Source organism: Desmodus rotundus, chromosome 9 (assembly GCF_022682495.2).
Source record: "Desmodus rotundus isolate HL8 chromosome 9, HLdesRot8A.1, whole genome shotgun sequence".
In the NCBI taxonomy this organism is placed as follows: Eukaryota; Metazoa; Chordata; class Mammalia; order Chiroptera; family Phyllostomidae; genus Desmodus; species Desmodus rotundus.
The window spans coordinates 35,498,706-35,520,633 of record NC_071395.1 but is presented as its reverse complement, the minus strand read 5'-3'; the positions used below and the strand labels follow the sequence as shown (position 1 = coordinate 35,520,633).

General features: G+C 38.3%; 2 protein-coding genes across 10 annotated transcripts in view; one reads left to right on the top strand and one right to left on the bottom strand.

The window, feature by feature from the left end:
* The window catches only part of FBXO16 (F-box protein 16), a 46,126-nt gene extending 43,499 nt beyond the window's left edge, over positions 1-2,627 (bottom strand). For all 7 annotated transcript variants that reach the window (XR_008425193.2, XM_045202704.2, XM_045202706.3 and 4 more), the window contains exon 1: positions 2,549-2,627. The gene's annotated coding sequence lies outside the window, so the exon portion shown is untranslated. The remainder of the gene's footprint in view (positions 1-2,548) is intronic.
* A 3,392-nt stretch (positions 2,628-6,019) lies between these two features.
* FZD3 (frizzled class receptor 3) overlaps positions 6,020-21,928 on the top strand; it is a 75,976-nt gene continuing 60,067 nt past the window's right edge. The window contains exons 1-3 of one of the 3 annotated variants that reach the window (XM_045202524.2): positions 6,020-6,141; positions 9,525-9,661; positions 13,186-13,722. In XM_045202524.2, the coding sequence (XP_045058459.1) occupies positions 13,534-13,722 (189 nt within the window). In that variant the 5' untranslated portion in view covers positions 6,020-6,141; positions 9,525-9,661; positions 13,186-13,533. Of the gene's footprint in view, positions 6,174-9,524; positions 9,662-13,185; positions 13,723-21,928 lie in introns of all 3 variants that reach the window. The other 2 variants (XM_024569223.3, XM_045202525.2) reach the window with 2 other exon arrangements.

Below are 21,928 nucleotides of genomic sequence, written 5' to 3'. Positions count from 1 at the left end.
CACATTCTTCTCAGCCCCCTAACAGCTAATTATCTACGTCACACCTATTTAGCTAAGTTACACAAGGCCTAAGAAATGATTTCATCGCAGTATTATTAATTGGCAGCTATAAAGTACATGTGAGCAGGCAAATTATAGATACAAAGCATGGTCACTGAGTCTCCCTCTGCCCAGTTAAACACATCCTATTTCTCTTTTTGTTGTGATTTATTTATGTCTGACCTTTCTTCTAATTAAACTCATTGCTTTAATTTTTTTTGAGGGCCGAATCACTCTTTGAGAATGTGATGAAAGCTATGAATCTTCTCACTAGAAAAATGCACATGAACATACAATTTTGCTTACCGCAGGTTAAAAACTCCTGCTATAAGCGGAGAAACGCTCTCTTCCCACTTTGTGCAGGAAACAAGCCAAGCAAAATTTTTGAATTAGGACAAAGGAATTTTCCTAGGGCCTCCCCAAGGCCCTGCACTGGTTACTTTATTATTTTTTTTCCTGGGTCCTCAGAGCTAGAAATTATTTGAACTAGGTTTACTTTAAATCAACTTGAGGAGATTGGTATTCAGGAGATGAGTCTGGCCAGGAGAAACAAACCTCTTGGTAGTATAGTCCTGCTGCAGCATGAAGGTGGGGGTGTCTTTTGTCTTTATCCTCTTACAGTTTGTCCCTCCTCCCTTCACACCGGAGAGGCAGTGTGCGTGTCTGCACGCACACACGTTCACGGCACAGACCGCCCAGGACTACTGGGCAGACAGGCACTTCCCTGCAATATACACAGAAATAACTGCCCCCACTCCATCAACAAGACAAAGCAAGCTGTCTTCCCTTCCTTTCACATATAAAACTTCGTGCTGCTTTTTCTGTGACCTCTTTCCTCCTAATGGCCGTTCCTGAATGTTTATCTCTCATTTTAAGTTTTCTTTGGACAGAAAGGAAGAAAGAGGGCCTATGGCCTTAGCCCAAAATGTATGTTTCTAGTTCCATGTTCCATTTCTATGTTGAAGAGCAAGGATGGCCACACATCTCTAATTCCGTCTCCAAGCCATTCTTCACACTGTCACCATTATTCGACTTTGCTTAGGACTGTTAGGCCTGTGTTGGGGGTGTAAAGGTAAGAGTTTCTGCTTTACGTAAATGGTGGGTACAAAGCAGACAGGCGGAGGTTAAGAATAGCATAGGAAATGGAGACGCCAAAGAGCTTATACGTACGACCCATGGGCATGAACTAAAGGGGGGAATGCTGGTGGGAGGGGGGCGTAGGGTAGAGGAGAATAAAGGGGAGAAAAAAATGGGACAACTGTAATAGCATAATCAAGAAACTATACTTTTAAAAAAAGTTTCTGCTTGAATGGAACTTACAGTTCACTGCTAGAGAGTTTGCTTTGTTGACGAATAAAAGTTACATATGCTTAAAGAGCACAGGTGGTGTTTTGATATGTGTATACATTGTGAAATGAACAATCAAGCTATTTAATATCCATCACCTCCTATAGTTACCATTTGTGTGTGTGAACACTGGCGATCTACTCCCTTAGCAAATGTCAATTATGTTATTTTATTACTAACTGTAGTCCCCATGCTCCACATTAGGTCTCCACAACTTATTCATCTTATAACTGAAAGTTTGTACCCTTTTATTAACATATTCTCTCCTCCCTCCTCACCTCTGGCAACAACCATTCTACTTACGGAGGTTTTTGTTTTGTTTTAAGACCAGTTAGTTGATCATCTCCCCGTTCAGTTCAAAACCCCTCAGAGGCTCGCTAACGGCTACAGAATATCCACACTCTTCAGCATGCAGGTCTAGGTCCACTATGAATTTACCCCCATCTACCTTTTGAGCCTCATTTGTCTCTCTCTCTCCTCATGCACTATCTGCCCAGACACACTGAACTTAAGATCCTCCAGAGAAAACAATACAAAACGCTGATGCTTCTTTGCTTATGTGGTTTTCTGAGACTGCTCACCTGACTCTTAATCTCATAGTACATAATAGATGCTTGATAAATATTTGTTAAATCAATGGAACGAATGAATGAAACAGTGGAGAGGACAGTTTAAGGATTAAAACCAGCGGAAATGTAGGGTGAAACTCAGCACATTATGAATGGAGCACTGAGAATATACGTAGGATTATTAGGTTTTCATTTGGAGTTCACAGAACAGAATAGTACCGAGTTTCTCTGCTAACACACAACTCAGTCGTTGTATACTGCAGTACCATTAGAGAAGGGAACCTCAGATATCATCACGAAAGGATCAGGCACTAGGGTATGGTTAGATTTAAATACTGATTCATCTTCTGGTAAACTAGTTAGGAAGCAAAAACTATAATACAGTAAAAAGATCTAGTGTTTGAGAGACATATAAATAACTATTTGTTGGTTGTTAATTTTGTATGAAGCATCTGGCACTTTAACTGCAGTTGAAACGGAGCAAAATGTAATCCCCAGCAGCACTGACAAGGCTTGTGAGAGGCCCGGGAGGGTGACAGTGGAGCTCTCGAAAGAGAGTCTCCATCTTTTTCATGCACTACCCACTGCCTCACCTCTTTCAGCTCGACTCCCTCTTCAAGCCTCAAGCGCTGGTGTTGCCATAGCTGCTTTTTCTTTGATTTTGCCCAGCCCCCACCCTCTAGCTTCCTGTGGTCCAATCACCATCTATAAATCCTTTCGCTGGCATCCGGGGTCTCTTAGGCAACAATGTGTGGTGTCTTGATTGGCCAGGAGATCCAGGAGGGCTGGCTCCAAAATTGGGCACACGGACGTAATGAAAGATTGCCAAGAAGGTGGGAGGGACTGTGATCTCCCAATATAATGCTAAGACGAAGATGCATCCAATCCTGAAACAAGAAGCACTGAAAACCCCCATTCAAGACATATTTATTTTCCAAATCAGGCCAACCTCCTGAGCATGCCCAAAATTATATTGCTCTGGTCACTCCGAGCCTCTAAAATATAAACTCCATTTATCCAGGTTTTAAGAATGACCAACAGGTAAAAGAGGGTTGGAAGAAAAGGAATTCGGAACTGGCTCAATGAAAGAATAGCACCTGCAACAGGAAGTGGAAGGACGTGGGAAAATTGCCTAATACACAAACTCACAAATGCTTCAACATTAATTTTAATCGATTGGAATATTAAGGAATTCAGGCTGACTGACAGATACATCGTGGAACCAGCAGATGGCATACCTTAATAATAATAACTCCAAACGTGGGAAATTTTATAATTCAGTCTAATTAAATTTATTGAGCATCCATGATGTAATAAGGGGCAGAGTAAGAATACAAGGATAAAAAAATAATCTAATGAGGAAGGCTGGAAAATACAAAGGGCAAATAATGTAAGGCCCACAGTGACAACTGCTGCGATAGAACTATAAAGCGCTAGAGAATAACCCAAAATTCATAACTTCGGACAGAGCTTCTTTAGTAAATCTAATACAGTTCTTATGGGCAGCAGCTAACAAAAACAAAACAAAGCACCCTGCCACCCCCGAAAAAGACTTCCCTCGGTAAAACAGATAAGCATATACTCTCTCTAACTCAGACAAATGTAAACCCTACATTTGTATTGTGTTTCATAGTTTTAAAATAGGCAGGATTTGTGTATCTCCAATTCAAAAAGAAAAAGAAATGTGAAGCTCAGAGAGATTTTGATTTCCTTGAGTTAACTAAGGATCTGTAAGTGGCCAAACAGAAATTAGAACCTAGGTTGTCTGAATGCCAGAGGAGTGGTTTTTTCACATGACCAGGTTCTATGTCAATGGATAAACAAAGCCTTTGGTGGCGGAGGGCGGCCTTGGGGAGGTGTGTAGATGCAGTATTAAATTACCATGTATCGCCAGTTAACATTTATGGCTTCAAAACGGGTTCATCCAGAAAGAGAGCAGTTTTAACAGGATGCTCTAAGAGTGCTGTCTCTCTGTGAAGTTCCCGCTCATTAAAGCCTTTCTATTGGTGGTTACAACACGGAATGAAAGAGAGAAGGGATAAAAGAGAGCATCACCCTTTATCCCTATTGGACTTTAATATTTTTATCCCTGCAAATACGGTGACTTTTGTCTGTCTTCTCAACCAGCACCCTCTGGGCCTTTCCTTGTCCAGCACCTCATCAGTCTGGCTGCTGATCCCCACCCCCGCTCCCCCCCCCCAGTTTGAATGACACCATTCACATTATGCTCCTGGTGAGCCTACAGCTCAATGTCTGTGACACTTCAACATTATTTTTAAATGAAACATTTTAAACATAAAAGTTTAGAGACTTGCATAAGAAAAAGCCTTGCATTCCCACCCAGATTATTTAAAATATTAACATTTTTGTTTCCCGTGTGTGATTAATAGTTGAAACCCTTTCTGTGCACTTTCCAGGCCCCACTGCCCTCCTCACCTGCCTGAGGCAACCACTGTCATGAAATTGGTGTGTAACCTACTTGTACATTTTCATGATATATATATATACATATATATATATATACATATATATATAAACATACATACATACGTTTGCCCTCATAAACAGTATGGCTGGGTGTTGTTAAACAGGTATAATAATTTACATATCTTGTAATTTGCTTTTTTCTCCCAGTGTTATATTTCTCAGATTTAATCGTGTTGATGCATTCAGTGATAATTGCTTTGTCTTTTCAACCTCCCCGTGTGAGCCATCATATGTCCCACGCCGGACATCTCAAAGGACACTGTGTAAATTGCGTCAGAATGCATGTAGCCGCACATCCCCACAGGCCCCGCAGATACAGGAATCTGTAAATACATAAAGCAGGAACACACGGTTTTTCACGTATCTGCCTCCCACTCACGCTCCGCAAAGGCAGTGTTGGCTTCACAACACACGTTGGCTTGCTTAGAATCAGCCTAAGGATCAACATTACGTTTTTAAGAAAATTGATACTGAACAAGTATATATTTATTAGTAAAATTGAAAGTGTCACTTTAGATCTCATTTATTATGCTTCTTCCCATAGCTCACTTTTTGATGTTAAACTATACTTATGGCTGTCTAAGCTTAACACTCAATTTTTAACTTTTATTGAGCACCTCTTAAAAATTGTGGTAAAATATACCTGACATACAATTTACCATTTTAACCATTTTTCAGTGTACCATTGAGTAGTGTTAAGTACATTCACATACCAACAGAACAAAATTATGCCTCTGAAATTTGGTTGGAAAAGGAAGAGCGAGAAGTGTAGGTAAAATAGTGTGAAAGAGTAACTTTGGCTTTGAATTAATCTAGACTGTTATGAAAATGCCACGTGGCTTTGGGTAAGTCATTTAATTCTTTCCTGGCATTCTTTCCCTCCCCTGAAAACAGAGAGGTTGCGTTTAGCTGATCTCTAAGTACATTTTCAGCCCTACAATTGTTCACATAGAAAAAGAGAGAGAAAACATTTTCTAAGGAGCAAAACGGTGGGGAATGCCATCACTAACCACAATCTCCACGTGTTCACCAAGGGCTCGGCAAAGAGGGTTCTGTACTGTTCCAGGGCAGGCTCCCCCTGCCTGCTCTGTTGTCTTGGCTGGAGGTCTGCAACATGCCAGCTGCCTGCCTCTAACCTGCACTGAGTGCCACCCTCTGGACTCGGTAGCACCTGCCTCTCGACCACCTCAATGCCCGGGTCCCCCGGTCGGCACCCTTGTTCTCAGAACAGGTTTTGGCGGTTTTCCCATAATACCATCCTAAGGTGGGGCGAAGAGAGTCCCCCCATTGTCTCAGGAGGGGAGGAACGGTTTTGCAAGGAGGGCTGAGCACATCTACTAAACGCGGTTGCAGAGCTGAGAGCGACTCCGCGGGGTTACCGCAGCGCAAGGCGTCACTCAGGGTGTAAGGCAAAGAACAACGAAGCGCGACCGCTGGGCCTCGCGCAGCTGGACTCAAAATGGGAGCGCTCCGCGGAGCGTGCGAAGCGCGCCTGCGCCGTGCGGCCGCGCGCGCGCGCGCTCTCCCCGGGCCGCGCGCCCAGACGCTCGAGAAAACTCGCGGTCGCTGCGAGGCGCGCGCCGGCGGTCCTCGCTCGCTCACTCGCTCGCTCGCTCGGTGTACCTGCGGGACCGGTGGCCGTCCGCAGCCGGCGCTGCAGCCCCCCGCGCCCTTTGGAGCCTGGGCCTCGCAGTGTGAGGTGAGCAGCGAGGCGTGCGGTCTCCCGGCCAGGTTAGCGGGCAGAGGGCGCGGGGAGTGTGGGGATCGAGGAGGTGCCGCCGCGGCTGCCCGCTCCTCTCTAACCCTGTGCTGAAGAGCCACCAGCAGCGCCCGCACCTCCTCCTCTGGGATCGTTATTTTCGTCGCGGCCAAAACAAAAGCTGTCGACGCCGGACCGTGGCGGCGGTCAAAGGGGCTTCTCGGGATCGAAGGCGGACCGAGGGGATACGGAGGAGCCGAGTTGGGGGCTCAGGGCTGAGGTGGGCAGATGCCCGGGGAGATTATTAACCCTCTCTGTCCTCAGCTCACGCTGGACAACCTGTGCGAGTGTGCAGCGAGGCTCCCCCTCCGCCTCCCCTGGCCCAGACCCTTCCACCGGGAACGGTGCCCGCTGCCTGGGTCGGCGCCGCGGAGGCGTGCGGCGCTCCCCGCCCGCCGGGAGCGTGGGTGGAGGACGCGGCCGCCAGCCGGGGGAGGACAATGCACCGAGGGCTTCGGCGCCCCGGGCCCGTGGGGCAGGCCGGAGACCCACGCTCGAATTTCCCTCTGCCGGGGCTCCGTTTCAGCATTGGGCTGACCTCTTGTTTCCAAACCCTAAAAGTTGTCCCCTCCATCCCACCAGTTTGCAAAGTCGCTCTCCCTTCCCAAATGCCTCCCCCAAAGCTGCACCCTTTTATGCTCTGTGTTTCCCACGGCTTGGGTGCTTCTGGGTAATTAGTAGATGGCCTCTGGAATAAAGGTGCTGTTACAATAGTTCGAGACATTGTAACATCTTCCCAGAGGCTTTGTAAATCTCAGCAGTCGTGGAGTTAGGTGCCTCCTCTAAGAGAAAAAGCCCCCCTGCCCCACCCCCGAGCAAAACCACATGCCATTAATTTATGCAAAGGAGTAGACTTGAAGTTGAAAAAGATCCACCCTATACGAGAGGTGCTGTTTCTTGCCCAGTCTAAAAGAAAATCTGAATTTCGGTTCCCTGCTGAATTTAGGGAGAGGCAGCAGCGGAACAGACTGGCAGCTCTATAAATGACTGCTACAGGAAAGTATCCAAACAAAATCTTGTCTTGTAAAAGTAGTTTGGATAGACCTGTAATGTTCACTTATGGGGACTGGGTCACTTTGCAAAGCCAATGGAGCGAGAGTAAGGAAACAAAGACCAGACATTGAGGATGTTACCTCCCTCTTTTGCCTCCTTGTAGCCTTTAGTGGCGTGCTGACAATCTAAGGAATAAATCCTTACTTCTGTTATTAAGAAGCTCTTACTCCTCAAGATAATGCTTCCTATCCGTACTTTTCAGCAAATCAATACTATCTTTTTCCTACAGGGGAAAAAAAAAAGGCATTTACTTGAACTACCAAACCACAACAGAAAGATGGAAAGATTCACAGTTAGGAAAGTAGGGAAGAGGTGTAAAAGCTTAACTGGGCTGATAGAGCTGAAGATAAATTATAAATAAGATGCAGCCTTTCTCTTACCATGTTGCCTTTTATTTAGTGAAAGAACATGTGCCTCCTCCACCCACCAAATGCTTTAAACTATCAGGACAACAAGTAATTCATTAAGCCTGTCATCCTACCTTCTCTTTCCTCCTTTTTTTTTTTCTCCTCCACTGCTAGCATTCTCTGCCTCTATGCCTCTGCAAAATTTGTAACACTCTCCCATTAATAGAAGGAGGAGAATGGACTATAGACAGCTCTCTTCCTCTTAGCTACTATATTCTCTGGCGCTCTATTTTGTGCTATGAACATTCAGGAGGATTTTTGAGGAGGGGGGTTCATGATTGAGATATTTGAAGTAGGGAGGGTTGAGGGAAGTTGAGTAGTAAAGTTCACATTCTTTGTGTACTACAGTGTGAAAGCTTTATCATTGGGGAAGGAGAGACAGATTTTTAACTCACAACGCGTTCTCTGTTTCCCTCTTGACAGGAAAAAATTTCTCTAACCAATGTAAATGTCATGAGTTTGTTAGTAAAACCATAAGATTTTATCCTCAAAACTTAGTCCGAGCATATTAGTTTATTGATGTTAGATTGCTATTGATTTTATTTTCTTTAGGAGACAGGACAGCTCCTACCACATCTCTACCACCTTTTACTGGGGAGAGTGGTGTTGCAATAACAAAAAGAATGGTTTGGAAAATACGTATTGGAGAAATTAGTATAGATTTGAAAAGATGTGCAGCAGGGTTTGAGGAAAGGAAGACTTAATAGTGACATATCCATACACCTAGAATAAATGTTTGAAGAGTAAGAACTCTTTACTGGCTAGGAAGGAGTTTTAACTGATTGTGCGTCAGAAAGGACTTCTCTCTTTGCTTTCCAATTCATTATGCTGAGAAGCATTGACAGTTTGGGTGGATCCAAGGAGTGCATTGCAAATGAAGTTTGAGATGAATATAACTGGGCTAGTGGGTTAAAAAAAGAACAACAAATACTAGTCTCTAAATTTTACAGAAATAATTTTATAGTCAAAGCATATAAACCATACAAGATTGCTAAGGGAAAAATATCAGGGACTTGATATTAGAGAATTTTCTGATGAACAGATTTTAATTGGACAGGGAAGCTGGGTCAGAATTTCAGCCTTTTTTTAAAAAAGAATCTGGCCATCTTTTAACTTTGCACGTTTATTTTCAGGTTAGTATTAAAAGATATGCTTTTTTCAGTCTTAAAAGTAATTTATAATTTGTAAAATGGACTGGATTTTGATGCCTTCCATTCATTTTAATTTTGAACTTGGATGATTTATTTTTCATGTTGTTTTTTTAATCCCCATCACTCAGCACATTGAAAGATTAGTTTATTTGTTGTAATCAGCAGATGACAAGATGGACTTTAAAAATTAGATGAAGATCAGAAAATAGATACTCTGAGATTAATAGGAATCTAGGCCCTATGAATTAAATATGAAGCTGTATGAACTTTCTTTTAGCAACAAGGAGGCAAATTTCAAGAATGAATTTATTTTTTAAAGAATAAGATGTGGAAAACAAAAGGTTAAAGACCACATGGGTTTTGGAAAAGGAATGTAACACTTAGAGCAGTAAGTATGGTCTGAGAATATGTTTTGTCTAACAAGGTGAATGTCCTTGAGAGAAGAAACTTAGAGGTTTTCACTGCTAATTCTTGCAATGCATTATTAGAAAACTCTGAAAAAAAGACGAAGAATATTCCTCCTGTTTTCACTGTAGAGCTACTGTGTGTGAGGCAACCTTTAGCTGGTGTTTCTCAATTGGAAATGTAAAATGTTGTCTCCATTTATAGGGTGTCAAGAAAATTAAATCTAAACTGAGAATGATGAAAGGGATCACTTTCTGTACAGAGTGTAAATTGGAATAGAATTGCTGAACATAATCTTTTGTTTCAGGACCCTCCTGACAAGCCCTCAGGGCCCACTTTTGTCATTGTTTCTCCTGGGATTCAGCCTGCTTTTCTCTTCACAGTTGCCACCTCCTGTTCATTGGGTCTGGCTTTGCAACCAGCCTGGGAAGACAACTTTCCAAGGTTGTATCCCTTTATTGCTGTCCTTCAGGACAAATACTAAACTTATTTTAAGGGCTTTTACTTTTTATCATCAAAAAAATAACTGCTAATTGGGGAATATCAGATTCCTGATGTTACACATTCATAAAAATTAAAATGTAGGTTAGAATGTATCATGTCCTTTCTGTTTTCTGATGGAATGATCATCAAATAACTTCACCTGAAATTAGTTTTCTAAATATCTTATATTGCACTGTGGAGCAGTGAATGTGCCTGGTTCCCCACGGGTCTGGCATGAGTAAGTCGTTGCCGTATCATTCACTTTTTCATTGGCCCCTGGCCCTTAAAGCTGTTCACTCCAATTGCGTTATCCCAACAGGTCCCTTTCCTCAGCTGAAATTCTACAGATTTTTTTTTTTTAGTAAAAAATATAGTATCAATAAGACTGTCAAAACCACCATTAACCTTTATTTAATGAGTTGCTGTATTTTGGTAGGATCTCTTTGCGTCCAGAATCTTCTCTATGGCCTGCATGTCCACCTCTCAACTTACAGCTTTTCTACTGATGACCCTACCTTTTGAAAAATGACTTTTGCTACCCACATGATCGTGATTAGATGCAGATATTTCATTATGTTATCGAAGAGTAATTTGAAATGCACAGCAAAATTTTTTTTTAAATGTGTATACCATTTGATTCAGCTGATGATGATATGATTTTTTTCAGTATTGAAAAATCTCGTCTTTGTACTTACTGTTATTAGTTGAGTTGAATATATTTTTATATGTTGGTTATTTGTATTTCTTTTGTAAATTCATGTCCTTTACCCATCTTTCTATTAAAGTATTATTCTTTAGCTGCTTTTATTTTTTAAATTCATTTTATGTATTTTTTTGCTAAGCATATAATTATATTCACATATACTTACACTTTCTTAAATTATTCTATTTCAGGATAGCATTTCTTAAAACATGACTTACGGAGCACTTGTAACAGTACCTGAGATAATTGTTAGAATGCATGCCACTGTATAGAGATTCAGATTTCTTAGACCTGTGGGGAGAATCCATGAATCTCCTACACATTAAAATTAGAGAGCCTCTGATTTGGGGGACATATAAATTCTTTAATATTTTTACAGTTCTTATTTTTTGTCTCACTGAATTTGACTTTTTTCTTATTTTCATAATCATAAACTATAATCTTGATATATTAAAATTATTATCCTGACCCACCCTAACATAATAGAGTTTACAAAAGTTTTGATATATTGTAATATGGCTTTCTTAGGACATAAAGGAAGCTTATAATATGATGGGAAGTTTTACTTCCAAATTAGACAAAAGGAATAATTGAAAATAAACCAGGTAAAATAGATGGAGTAGGACAAAGTGTTAAAGGGATATCTCGTCTAGTTTTAAAGACCCAATGAGGTATTGCTGTTTTCTTCCTCAAGTTTTATATAGTAGTCTTCTTTGAACCATAAATTTGAAACCCATCACTTCTTGAAAAAATAGATTTCTCCAGTGAAATATTTGAAATTATTATTATATACATATTTAATAGGGAGCAGTGTTCCCTTTAATTTTTTTTTTAGTTGGAAGCAGTTGAACATGCTGTATAAGCAGCAAACTACAAAGACTGAACTCATATGGATGTTTTAATGCTGTTACCAAATAAAGCTTTCAGCAGTTACTTGACACGTGTTTAATGATATGCATAATTGTTACTGTGCAGCATGGTCACTAAGCTTAAATATAAATGACTGTTTAATATCATTTTTCTATAGCCAGACTTCATATTTCTGGGCCCAGCTTGAAGTAGGAAAGAAAATATGGCAAGCCAAGCAGCTCTTACAAAGATTTCTGATTCAGAGATTTTGGTATAGAGAGATTAGGCATTTGGGGCAGGGAATGGTCATAACTTTAGTGTTATGACCGTAACTAATTCTAGAGGCCACAGACTTACCTTTTTTCTTCCATTATGCAAGACCATCTACTAGAGGAAGAAATTGGGAAGATTCGGTCATTCCTTTACTTTCTCCAAATAGCTTTTTCTGCCAAGTAACTCAAGATTGAGATGCAGAGCTCCCAATCATTGATAGTGCACACAGGACAGTTTCTTGCCCTGCTTAAGCCAAACCAGTTCCAGGTCTCAAGGTCTAAGCTGTTATGAGCCCTAATGTTTAAGTTGTCTAATTAACCTTGGTCTCTGAGAATTTGTCAACCTGGATTTCTCATGTTTTCCCAAACTAGGCCGTCTACAACAAACACAGAAATACCCAATGCATATGAAACAAAAATAAAATGAAATACAAGCAAATTTAACATCTCTAAACCAAATGAAAGTATAACTTAAGAGTATACTTTTTTCCTGCCAGACCTGACTTCCAGTCCACCCATACCCTCCCATCCCCAAAAGATATAAGTATTTTTGCCCCTAGAAAAGTAGGGACGAGTCAAAGGTTCTGAAGTTTAGTGGAAACTAACTGGGAACCATTCTTATTCCTGCTTTGACTTTCTAGGGATGATTTTATTCTTTGTCGCCTGGCTGTGTGTAATGAAATATTTGTTGACCAAATATTTCTGCATCTGTGTGTGGTACTAAATTTTCGTGCCATCTAAAAAGATGATGCAATGTTGGGAAAATTTCCTGATACTACTTTTAGAGCTTTCTATTTGCCAGACCAATATTGGTTGATAAAGGTATTCTTTGTATAAAATGTATTTCAGTTTAAGAAATACCTAATGTTTGGTGCTGCTTTATCATTTATACTTTTATATACATTCCCTCATAATTCACTTCTGTATCATTCTTGTTAGAGAGGTGGTATTTTCAGGAAGAAAATTCTGAGTTCAGAGAAGTTAAATGATATGTTTTCATTCACACAGCTGTGTTTCACACACTAAGGGGCTTGAATCCATATTTTTTTATTTTATTTATATTTTCTCTCAGATACCTTTTGCCAAATCAATTAATGTAAAAATGTGCTATTAATGATTAAAACATAAAATAAATTTTTTAATTCAATAGCTTAGATTATAAGTATGGCAGCTATTTAAATAAAATTTAGGATAACAGCATGAAAATTTTCCAAAATTGATCAGTTACAGCTTGTGGTAAATGAAAATTGCTATCAATATAGACAAATTAAACCATATGTTATATAAACAACTGAAGAGAGAAAATTTGCCTATAAATGTTGGATTTAAAAAAAATTTGTCAGTTACAGTTGCCATTTAATATTATTTTATATTTTAAGTGCTGTTATATCTACACCATAAATGATAAGGTAAAAAAACTACGCTATATCTTTATGAAATACCTATGCATCTTATCTATTAGGTCAGTATGCTGTCTCTCATGAAAGGTTGTTTATTTCTCTTTTTTGATAGTTAATTGTTGGTATATAAAAATGCAACTATTTTTGTATATTGATTTTGTATCCTGTGACATTATTGAGCTCATCAAAAATTTTATATCATCTACAATATTTTGAGAGGAAATGACTAATTTCTCCCATTTTTTAAAAAATACTTTTCAGATATTTCAATCAAAGGAAGAAATAGCTCTTCTCCTAAGATGGAATCTGTTGTTTGGGAATGTGGTTGATCAACTTCATATATTGGCCAAATGTGCCCTATGTAATAAAATGAAGAGAAGAGACAAGATGATGTCATTTTCCTATGTTGTGAAACCAAAAACAAATGCCTTTTGTGAGACCAAACTAACAAACCTCTGACAGTGCAAAGAGTCTGTTTAACTGTTTGAAGAACTTAATAGTAAGATATAGAAGAAGTACTTCTTCAAGCTGAGACCTGCAGGTGTACAGAGACCTAAAATAGGTATTGAGTAGGCCCGATCATCCAAATCCCATTCAGATCCAAGAAGGATGGCTGTGAGTTGGATCGTCTCCTATCTTTGGCCCTTGACTATGTTTGTGGGGCGTATAAGTGGGCACAGTTTGTTTTCTTGTGAACCTATTACTTTGAGGATGTGCCAAGATTTGCCTTATAATACTACCTTCATGCCTAATCTTCTGAATCATTATGACCAACAGACAGCAGCTCTAGCAATGGAGGTAAGATAATCTATTCTTTGACTTGTCTTAGAAAATGATTCTTATCTTGTCCTGTTAACTAATCTAATAAATGTGTCTGATAAATATCAGGGAAAGAATATGTTATTTTAAACTATATCTTGTACATTAAAAAGTTCTATATTTAGGTTCAAACTGTTAACAGTTTGAAGAACTGATGTTTGGGGAATGTTACGTGACTTATTTTTTAGGCATACTTTTATAAAGAAGTTTGAAACACTACAACATGGTAGGGAATAGCTATTTAGTTTAAAATTGCCCAAGTTTTGATTATATCTTTTCTGTAGTTTGGCTGATAATAAAACTTTAAATATAATAATATTCATAATTTAGTCATTAAGTATTGATGGTAACATGATTTTAAAAAATGAGTTCTTTTGTTCAGCCTAAGGCTAGTGGTTTATAATATTTGAATTGTCTTAAATGCGTAAAATGATTTCCTGGCCTTACCATGTTTACATCAGTTTTTTCTTTTTTTTTTTTTTAAGAACAATAACTGTGAAGTAACAGAAATTTTTCTGACATGTGAATTATCTGTTCTTAGTTCTTAGGATTTTATGAAAATTTACTTCGAGTTTTTTAATAGTAATTTTTTGGCACTTTTAATAATTTTACTTTAGAAACTATGACAAATTAATGGATATAGTTAATAATAGGTTTAGTAAGTATGTGTGTGTTTCTGTACTGGTTTTAGAATTGTGGACCAGGATATGTTTACCAGGTAAGAACGATGAGGCAGTAGGTGGTGGCTGTAAGGAGCATAGGTTTTGTATTTGGACAGACCTGGCTTTGAATTCTCGCTTTATCACTTTCTAGCTGGCAGGTTATGTGAACTTGCCTTGCCATAGTTTCTTTGCTTGTAAAATGGAATTAATACTCATATAAGCTTTTGTAAGGCACAAAATGAAAACGCGTATAAAGTACTCGGCACATAGTTAAGTACTCTAAAAGCGATAGCCTTTACCATTTATCCATATTCTCATATTAATGTGGCTATATAATACATATAATTTATAGAGAATGTTTTGTACTTTAGTCTTTAATCCATTGTTACAGTGCTTTCAGCAAATCGAAGCCTACATATTTTAGAGTTCTTCATTTTATAATATAACGCAAAGGTTCATTTCTTCCAAGTAGATTAACATAAATCTGCCTGGGAAAATTTGTAGAAATATTATTATTTATAGATTTAGAAATGTGGAGGGCACCTTATATATTCCAAATATTTGAAGAGGTTACGGAGGTTGAACAAAACATTTTCTGCTCTTCCTCTGAGTACACAAGGCCTAACTAGTAAAGGGAGATTTGATACAGATTGTCAGATTAGGGTATATGAATATGGGTATTAGTTTAATATAGTAATTTGGTTCCAGGCATGGTAGTCCCCGTTGTGTATTAAAGCCATTAGTTTTCTCACACAAAAAATTGAAGTTGATCACCCTTGTTTCTAGTATCATTACAGATTAGTTCACCTCCTTTGGAAAGCAAATACAGTGGTAAGAAGTGAGTCATAAAGATATTTGTACTGATTTGGGTTCACCTTTTGGCTGTGCCATGTAGTAAATTTAAGACTTTGGACTTAAGTCACTTAACATCCCTGAATCTTCATTTCTTCACTTGTGAAAAGACATTAATGACAAAAATATCTCAAAGAGTTGTTAGGATTAAATGAGACATTTATAAAGTAGCTACCACAATTCTTGGCACACAATAGGGGATCCACAAACATTGATTCTACTCCAAATTCCATTTCTAAATGATCCTACAGAGAAAGTACTAGAAAGATGATGTATCTGTTAAGCTATCTCTTCTCAAATAAGCCCATGTTGTCTAGATATTTTATTGGCAGTGAGGTTACTTCAGTTTGAATTTCACACATCTTAGGGAGAACACCTAAGTGGGTAATGCTTTCGAAGAGAAGGGTGTAGTGATTTGAAATAATTAATATTGGGGACAGTTGCTTGTAGCATGGTTGTCACATCAGGATAGTGATACTACACTGACAGAAAGAGTCATCTGACAGTTTGAGAGTGTGAAGTTTCTGTAATGGTAAAAGACACATACTCAGCAGTCAGTACAACATACTTTCAGATGGAAGTGAGAATTCTTGGGTCTTTAGAAGGGCTTAAATCTACTGAGGAACCCTTCATCTAGGAACTTTGGATAGATGTCTGCCATCTTTTATGTAGCAAGTAATTGCAGCAGGTAATCCCAGAACACTTGAGTGTTCACTGGTGTACTTGAAAGATGATTTCCTGGGTGTAGCATCTTTTAGCAGGCTTCAAGACTGCCTTGTTTATTCCTGTTCTGATGTTTGGTGAGTCAGAATAAGTGCATGCAACATGATAGTAAATGAGAGTGAGTGAAGATGCACAGATGAGAGAAAGTACAGGATCCGGTTATCTCAAATTTGATTATTTGTGATCAACAAGTTAGATGTTCTTTTTTGTATATAGAGATTCTGAGTCTATACTTCCATGGAAATTGGGACATGTGTAAATAATGGGATAAGTGTCAATTTATTAAGTTGGAAAAGAAGATCCTTGCTAGTGTGTTTATTTCTCTATCCTACCTTCCAGAACATGCACATCTATACACAAACACACACACTAAATTTTTGTAACTTCTTAACTTGATGACTTTCTCTTCCCTTTGAGTATCAGTAGCTTTTGATAGGAAAAGAATTTCTCATACTTGAGTGTCTTAAGCCATTTTGAGCTGTCCAAATTACTAAGTAAATTTTGGGGAGCTACAGCATGGACAACAAATTATCAGTAACTGTCTTTGCCAGCCCACACGTTATCAGGTGTTTGTGACTTCAGTGGTAATAAAAGAGATCTGAGCAGCCTTTATTCCCATCCTGAATAACTAAATTGAATTGGAAGGGCACAGTTAGTGAAAAAAAGCATTAGAATGGGGTGAGAATACTTGTTTTCTGCTACTAACTGGTTTTGTGACATCTTTGTGTCGGTTTCCTCTGGGAAGTGAAGTTTTCCCTGTCCATTTTACAAGGTTATTGTTAAGATCAAATGATATCATCACGTGTATATTAAAGAGCTTTAAAAAGTTAGTGTTTTCTGAATGCAGAGCGTTCTTTGTTGCCCGTCACCCTAATCTCTTCGGGAGGTTGATTGCTTGTCTACTCTTTGTTTTATTTTTTAAAGAAACCAAACCTCTGGGAAAATTAGAGGAAAAACTCCTAGGATGGTTTGTGTTTGCTTCCATTTCTTGTTTTCTTTTGTCATTCTCATTAAAGATTTTCTATAACATGGGAAACTTGGCAGCGGGATAGGCCACTGGGAACACAGAACTAAAAGCCTGCCCGAACATCCTTGATGTCTTTTATGGTTCACTAAAAATAGAGTATGCTTGAACCAGCCTCCCAGTTATCCAAACCCAAATTTTAGCCTTTTTTCCCTCTAATTTTTTATTACAGAAAATTTCAGTTCTATAAAGATATACATAGAATAGTATAATAAATGCCACATACTAATCATCTAGCTTTAAAAATTATCAAATGATAACTAGTCTTCTTTCACTTATGACCTCATACCCAACTGGGTTACTTTGAAGCAAATCACAAGCACCATAGTTTCATCCATAAATGTTTCCATATACACATTGGGCTGGCCAAAAAGTTTGGTTTTTTTCCATAAGATGGCTCTAGTAGCACTTAGTTGTCTTTAACTTCATTCGAAACAATATTGTTAGAATGTATTATGACAGCTGTCATATCAGCATGCATTTAAAAAAACTTACCAAACTGGTGAATTTTTGTGCAGCCATTTTAATATTGAAGATGGAAGAAAATATGCATTTTCAGCATATTATGCTTTATTATTTGAAGAAAGGTAAAAATGCAAGAAAAGATTTTTGCAGTGTGTGGGGAAGGTACTGGGACTGATGGAACATGTTGGAAGTGGTTTCAAAGTTTTGTGCTGGAGGTTTCTCACTGGACAAAGTTCCATGGTTGGGTAGACCAGTTGAAGTGGATAGTGATAAAATTAAGACATTAATTGAGAACAATCAACGTTATACCATGTGGGAGATAATCAACATACTCAAAATATCTAAATCAATAAAGTTATTGATGAAAATGAAAAAATATGTTATTTTATGGAAAAAACTAAACAAATTTTTTGGCCAACCCAATAGCTCCACAAAGTAAGGACTCTTTCACAATATATAAACAGCATACCTTTATCACTTCCTTAATATTATCGAATACCAAATTATGTACAAATTCCTCAGTGCTTCACATTTCTCTTGTAGTTGACTTTTCAAGTCAATTGAAAAGTCTCTTAATTTATAGTTTCTCTTTCCCTTTCCCCTCTCCCTTTTCCTTTGTAATAAATGTTTGCCCTGTAGAGTTTCCCATAGTCATCAGTTCACTGATTGCATCCCTGTGGTGTTACTTACCATGTTCCTGTGTCTCCTTTGATTTTTGGGGGTCAAGGATGGGGGAGGGCACTTTATAGGCACATAATAATTGAATTGTCATTCTATAATTTTAGCAGTCATTGATGATGATTTCCTAGTTCAATGATTTTATTACAGGTTTGCAAAATAGCGATATTCTAATTTATCATCTTCATTTCTCAGCTGGAATACTTAATAAACCGGAACTGCCCTAGCTGGTGTGGCTCAGTGGATTGAGCAACAGCCTGCAAACCAAAAGGTCACCTGTTTGATTCCCAGTCAGGGCACATGCCTGAGTTTTGAGCCAGGTCCCCAGTTGGGGGCATGAGAAAGGCAACCAGTCAGTATATCTCTTGCACATTGATGTTTCTCTCCCTCTCTTTCTCCCTCCCCTCCCCTCTCTGTAAAAGTAAATAAATAAAATCTCTAAAAAAATTAACAGGCACTTTCTCTCTTTGACTACTAGACTACTGAGTTACTTTTATATATGGTTTATATGCGAAAGACAGGATAATATTCAATACTTGATCATATTCCTTTATTAGTTTTTAGAATAAGTTGATCTTCAAAGGGGACCAGTGAAATCTTTCTTTTAAAGTATCATTATGAATGCATGGATTTTCAACACATTTGATATGTTTCCATTCATTGTAGTTACTCTTTTTTTTTAAGATTTTATTTATTTTTAGAGAGAGGGGGACGGAAGGAGAAAGAGGGAGAGAAACATCAATGTGTGGTTGCCTCTCGTGCGCCCCCTACTAGGGACCTGGCCTCCAACTTAAGCATGTGCTGTGACTGGGAATCGAACCAGCGACCCTTTGGTTCTCAGGCTGGCACTCCATCCACTGAGCCACACCAGTGAGGGCTCATTGCAGTTATTCTTACTGGGGCTCAATCTGTTCTATCTTTGGTAGTGGGAGCCTCTTCAAGGTAGCTCCTGAGTGCTTTTTACAGTACTCTAGTGGTTTCTAATAGCTTCCTTTATTGTATGATCCAAGTCTATTTAATAAAATTCTACCTCAAATATTTATTAATAAACCAACTTCAAGTTTAATGACTTAGTTGGCTTTATTAAACAATCCATGAATAGGGCAACATCTTATTTAGCAAGCAGAGAGATACTCTTAGGGCTTATACAAGATGGAAGGCTTTAGTAGGGAGTGCATGGCAAGGAATTTATCAGCAAGGAGCAATGTAAGAGTTTATAGGTGATTATGGCTTCACATTGGTTGAGCAGCAGTGTTTCCATTGGCTGGTGTAATTGCTGAGCAAGAAGAAAACCTTCCTCCTGCTGAAGTAGTAAAGTAGATGTACTTACTATGCAGGTACCCTTTTCCCAATTGGTTGGGGTCTGTAACTGAATTAATCGATGCTGTAATTGATGTCTTCCTGTTTGGTGTAGTTGGCTATGACTGATAATACTTGAGAGCTCCCTCTAATAGGCCTTCCCAGCTCCAATTTTAATTGAGGTTTCCTTTATTAATTTTTACACCTTGAACCATCAGTTTATCTAGGAAGCACTGGTTATTTTTAATTGGAAAGGATGTTTAGAGACTGATATCTGGGTGCTAAGCCTATTGATACTATGTTAATCATTTTTAGGCTTTTTCATGGACAGAGTTAGAAATACTTTTTTTTTTTAAGAAGGACATCATAAGTTTATACCGATACTTTCAATTCAAATAATATTACAGTTTTTTTATTTTATTTTTGTTTCTTTTTTATATTGAAACTTTATTATACACATAACATTGTGTAATTTCAGAGTAATTGCAACATTATTACTAACAATGTGAGTACTGATAGCAGTTTAAGATTTTTTTGGCCCGTCTTTTTGTGCTTAAGGATGCCTTTCACCAAAGATGTACAGTCAAATACTGTGTTTTAAAATTTAAACTGCTTATCTGTGTGGTTAAACTCATTACACAGTTAGGTTCATATGTTTCATTTTGATTTTGAGGATTGAGTTTATTTTATTGTATAATTATGTTTTAAAACTTTACGTATAGAACAAGGTACATTTAGAAAAGTCCATGCCCTGGCTGGTGTGGCTCAGTGGATTGAACGCCGGCCTGCGAACCACAGGGTCTCCAGTTCGATTCCCAGTCAGGGCACATGACTGGTTGTGGGCCAGGTGCCCAATAGGGGGTGCATGAGAGGCAATCACACATTGATGTTTCTCTCTCTCTCTTTCTCCCTCCCTTCTCCTCTCCCTAAAAAGAAATAAATAAAATCTTAAAAAAAAAAAAAAAAGTCCAGTTTCTGGCTTTTCTAATGGTGTTCTTGTTTCACCTTAAAGGTAGTCATTTAATTTTTTTTATGCCTCCATTAAAAATTATAAATATAATATGTAAATGTTTTAATAATATTTGACTATACTTTCACCTTTCTTTGATATAGTGTTATACTGTTTGTTTTCACTACCTTATTTTTTTCAGTTAACAGTATAACCTGATATTCCATAGTATTACTTACAGATATTACTGAAAAAATTATTTTATAGCTGTGGCAAAATATACATGACTAAATGATAGTATAAAATGTATTATTTCAACCATTTTTAAGTGTATAGGTCAGTGTCATTAAGTACATCCACCTGTTAGGAAATCATCATCACTATCCTTCCCCAGTACTTTTCATCTTCCAAAACTGAAACTCTACCTACTAAACAATAACCCTTCATTCTCCCGTCCCCCAAGTTCCTGGCATCCACCATTCTACCTTCTTCCTGAATTTGACTACTCTAGGTACCACATATAAGTGGAATCCTAAAATAATTGTCTTTTTTGTGACTGACTTATTTCATTTAGCATAATGCGTTCAAGGTTCATCTCTGTAACTTGTCAAAATTTTCTTTCTTTTTAAGGCTGAATAACAGTCCATTGTATGTATATACCACACATTTAGTTTATCCATTCATCTATCAGACATTTGGGTTGTGTGTGCCTTTTGGCTGTTGTAAATAATGCCTCTATGAACGTGGGTGTACAAATATCTGTTCCAGTCTCTGCTGTCAATTTTGGAGGGTATACATCCAAAAGTGATATTCCTGGATCATATGATAATTCTGTTTAATTTTTTGAGGGACTACCATGCTGTTTTTCATAGCAGCTGCTCCATTTTACATACCTACCAGCAGGGCACAAGGGTTTTAGTTTCTCCACATCCTTACCAACACTTGTTGCATTTTTTTTTTTTTCTTTCTGGATAGAAGTTATCCTAATAATGGGTGTGAGGTTGTCCTTTCTCGTTTTTCGAATTCAGTTCGTACTGAAGGGCTGTTTGATGTTTTTTTGCTATTGAAAGCAGAGCCTATCCTTACTTATCTTTGTATGCCCTGCACCCAACAGTACCTCACACATAGTAACTGCTAAATGTATGTGTGAATGAATTAATGAACTTTATAAACTGTGAATTCCATAAAGGGTGGTAGTCTTCATGGTTATGGTTATGATGCTGTACCTAACCACTTAATCTCCTTGGGTAGTAAATAGTAGTGTGTTTGGTGAAGATGGTAATGCCAATGCCAAGGACACCACTTACCACTTACTGTGAGCTTGGTGTTTTACTCTGCCCCCCACCCCTTTCTGGTCTTTACTTCAAGCTTTCAACATATGTGTTTGCACTTACAAGTGGTGTAATTAAGCTAAAGAATAAAACAACCCAATTTTCACATCTCTAGACCTTTCATGTTCCTTTTGCCTTAATACTCTCTTCTACATCTTTGCCTGTCAAAATTCTAACAGTTGTACTTAATACATTAATAAGT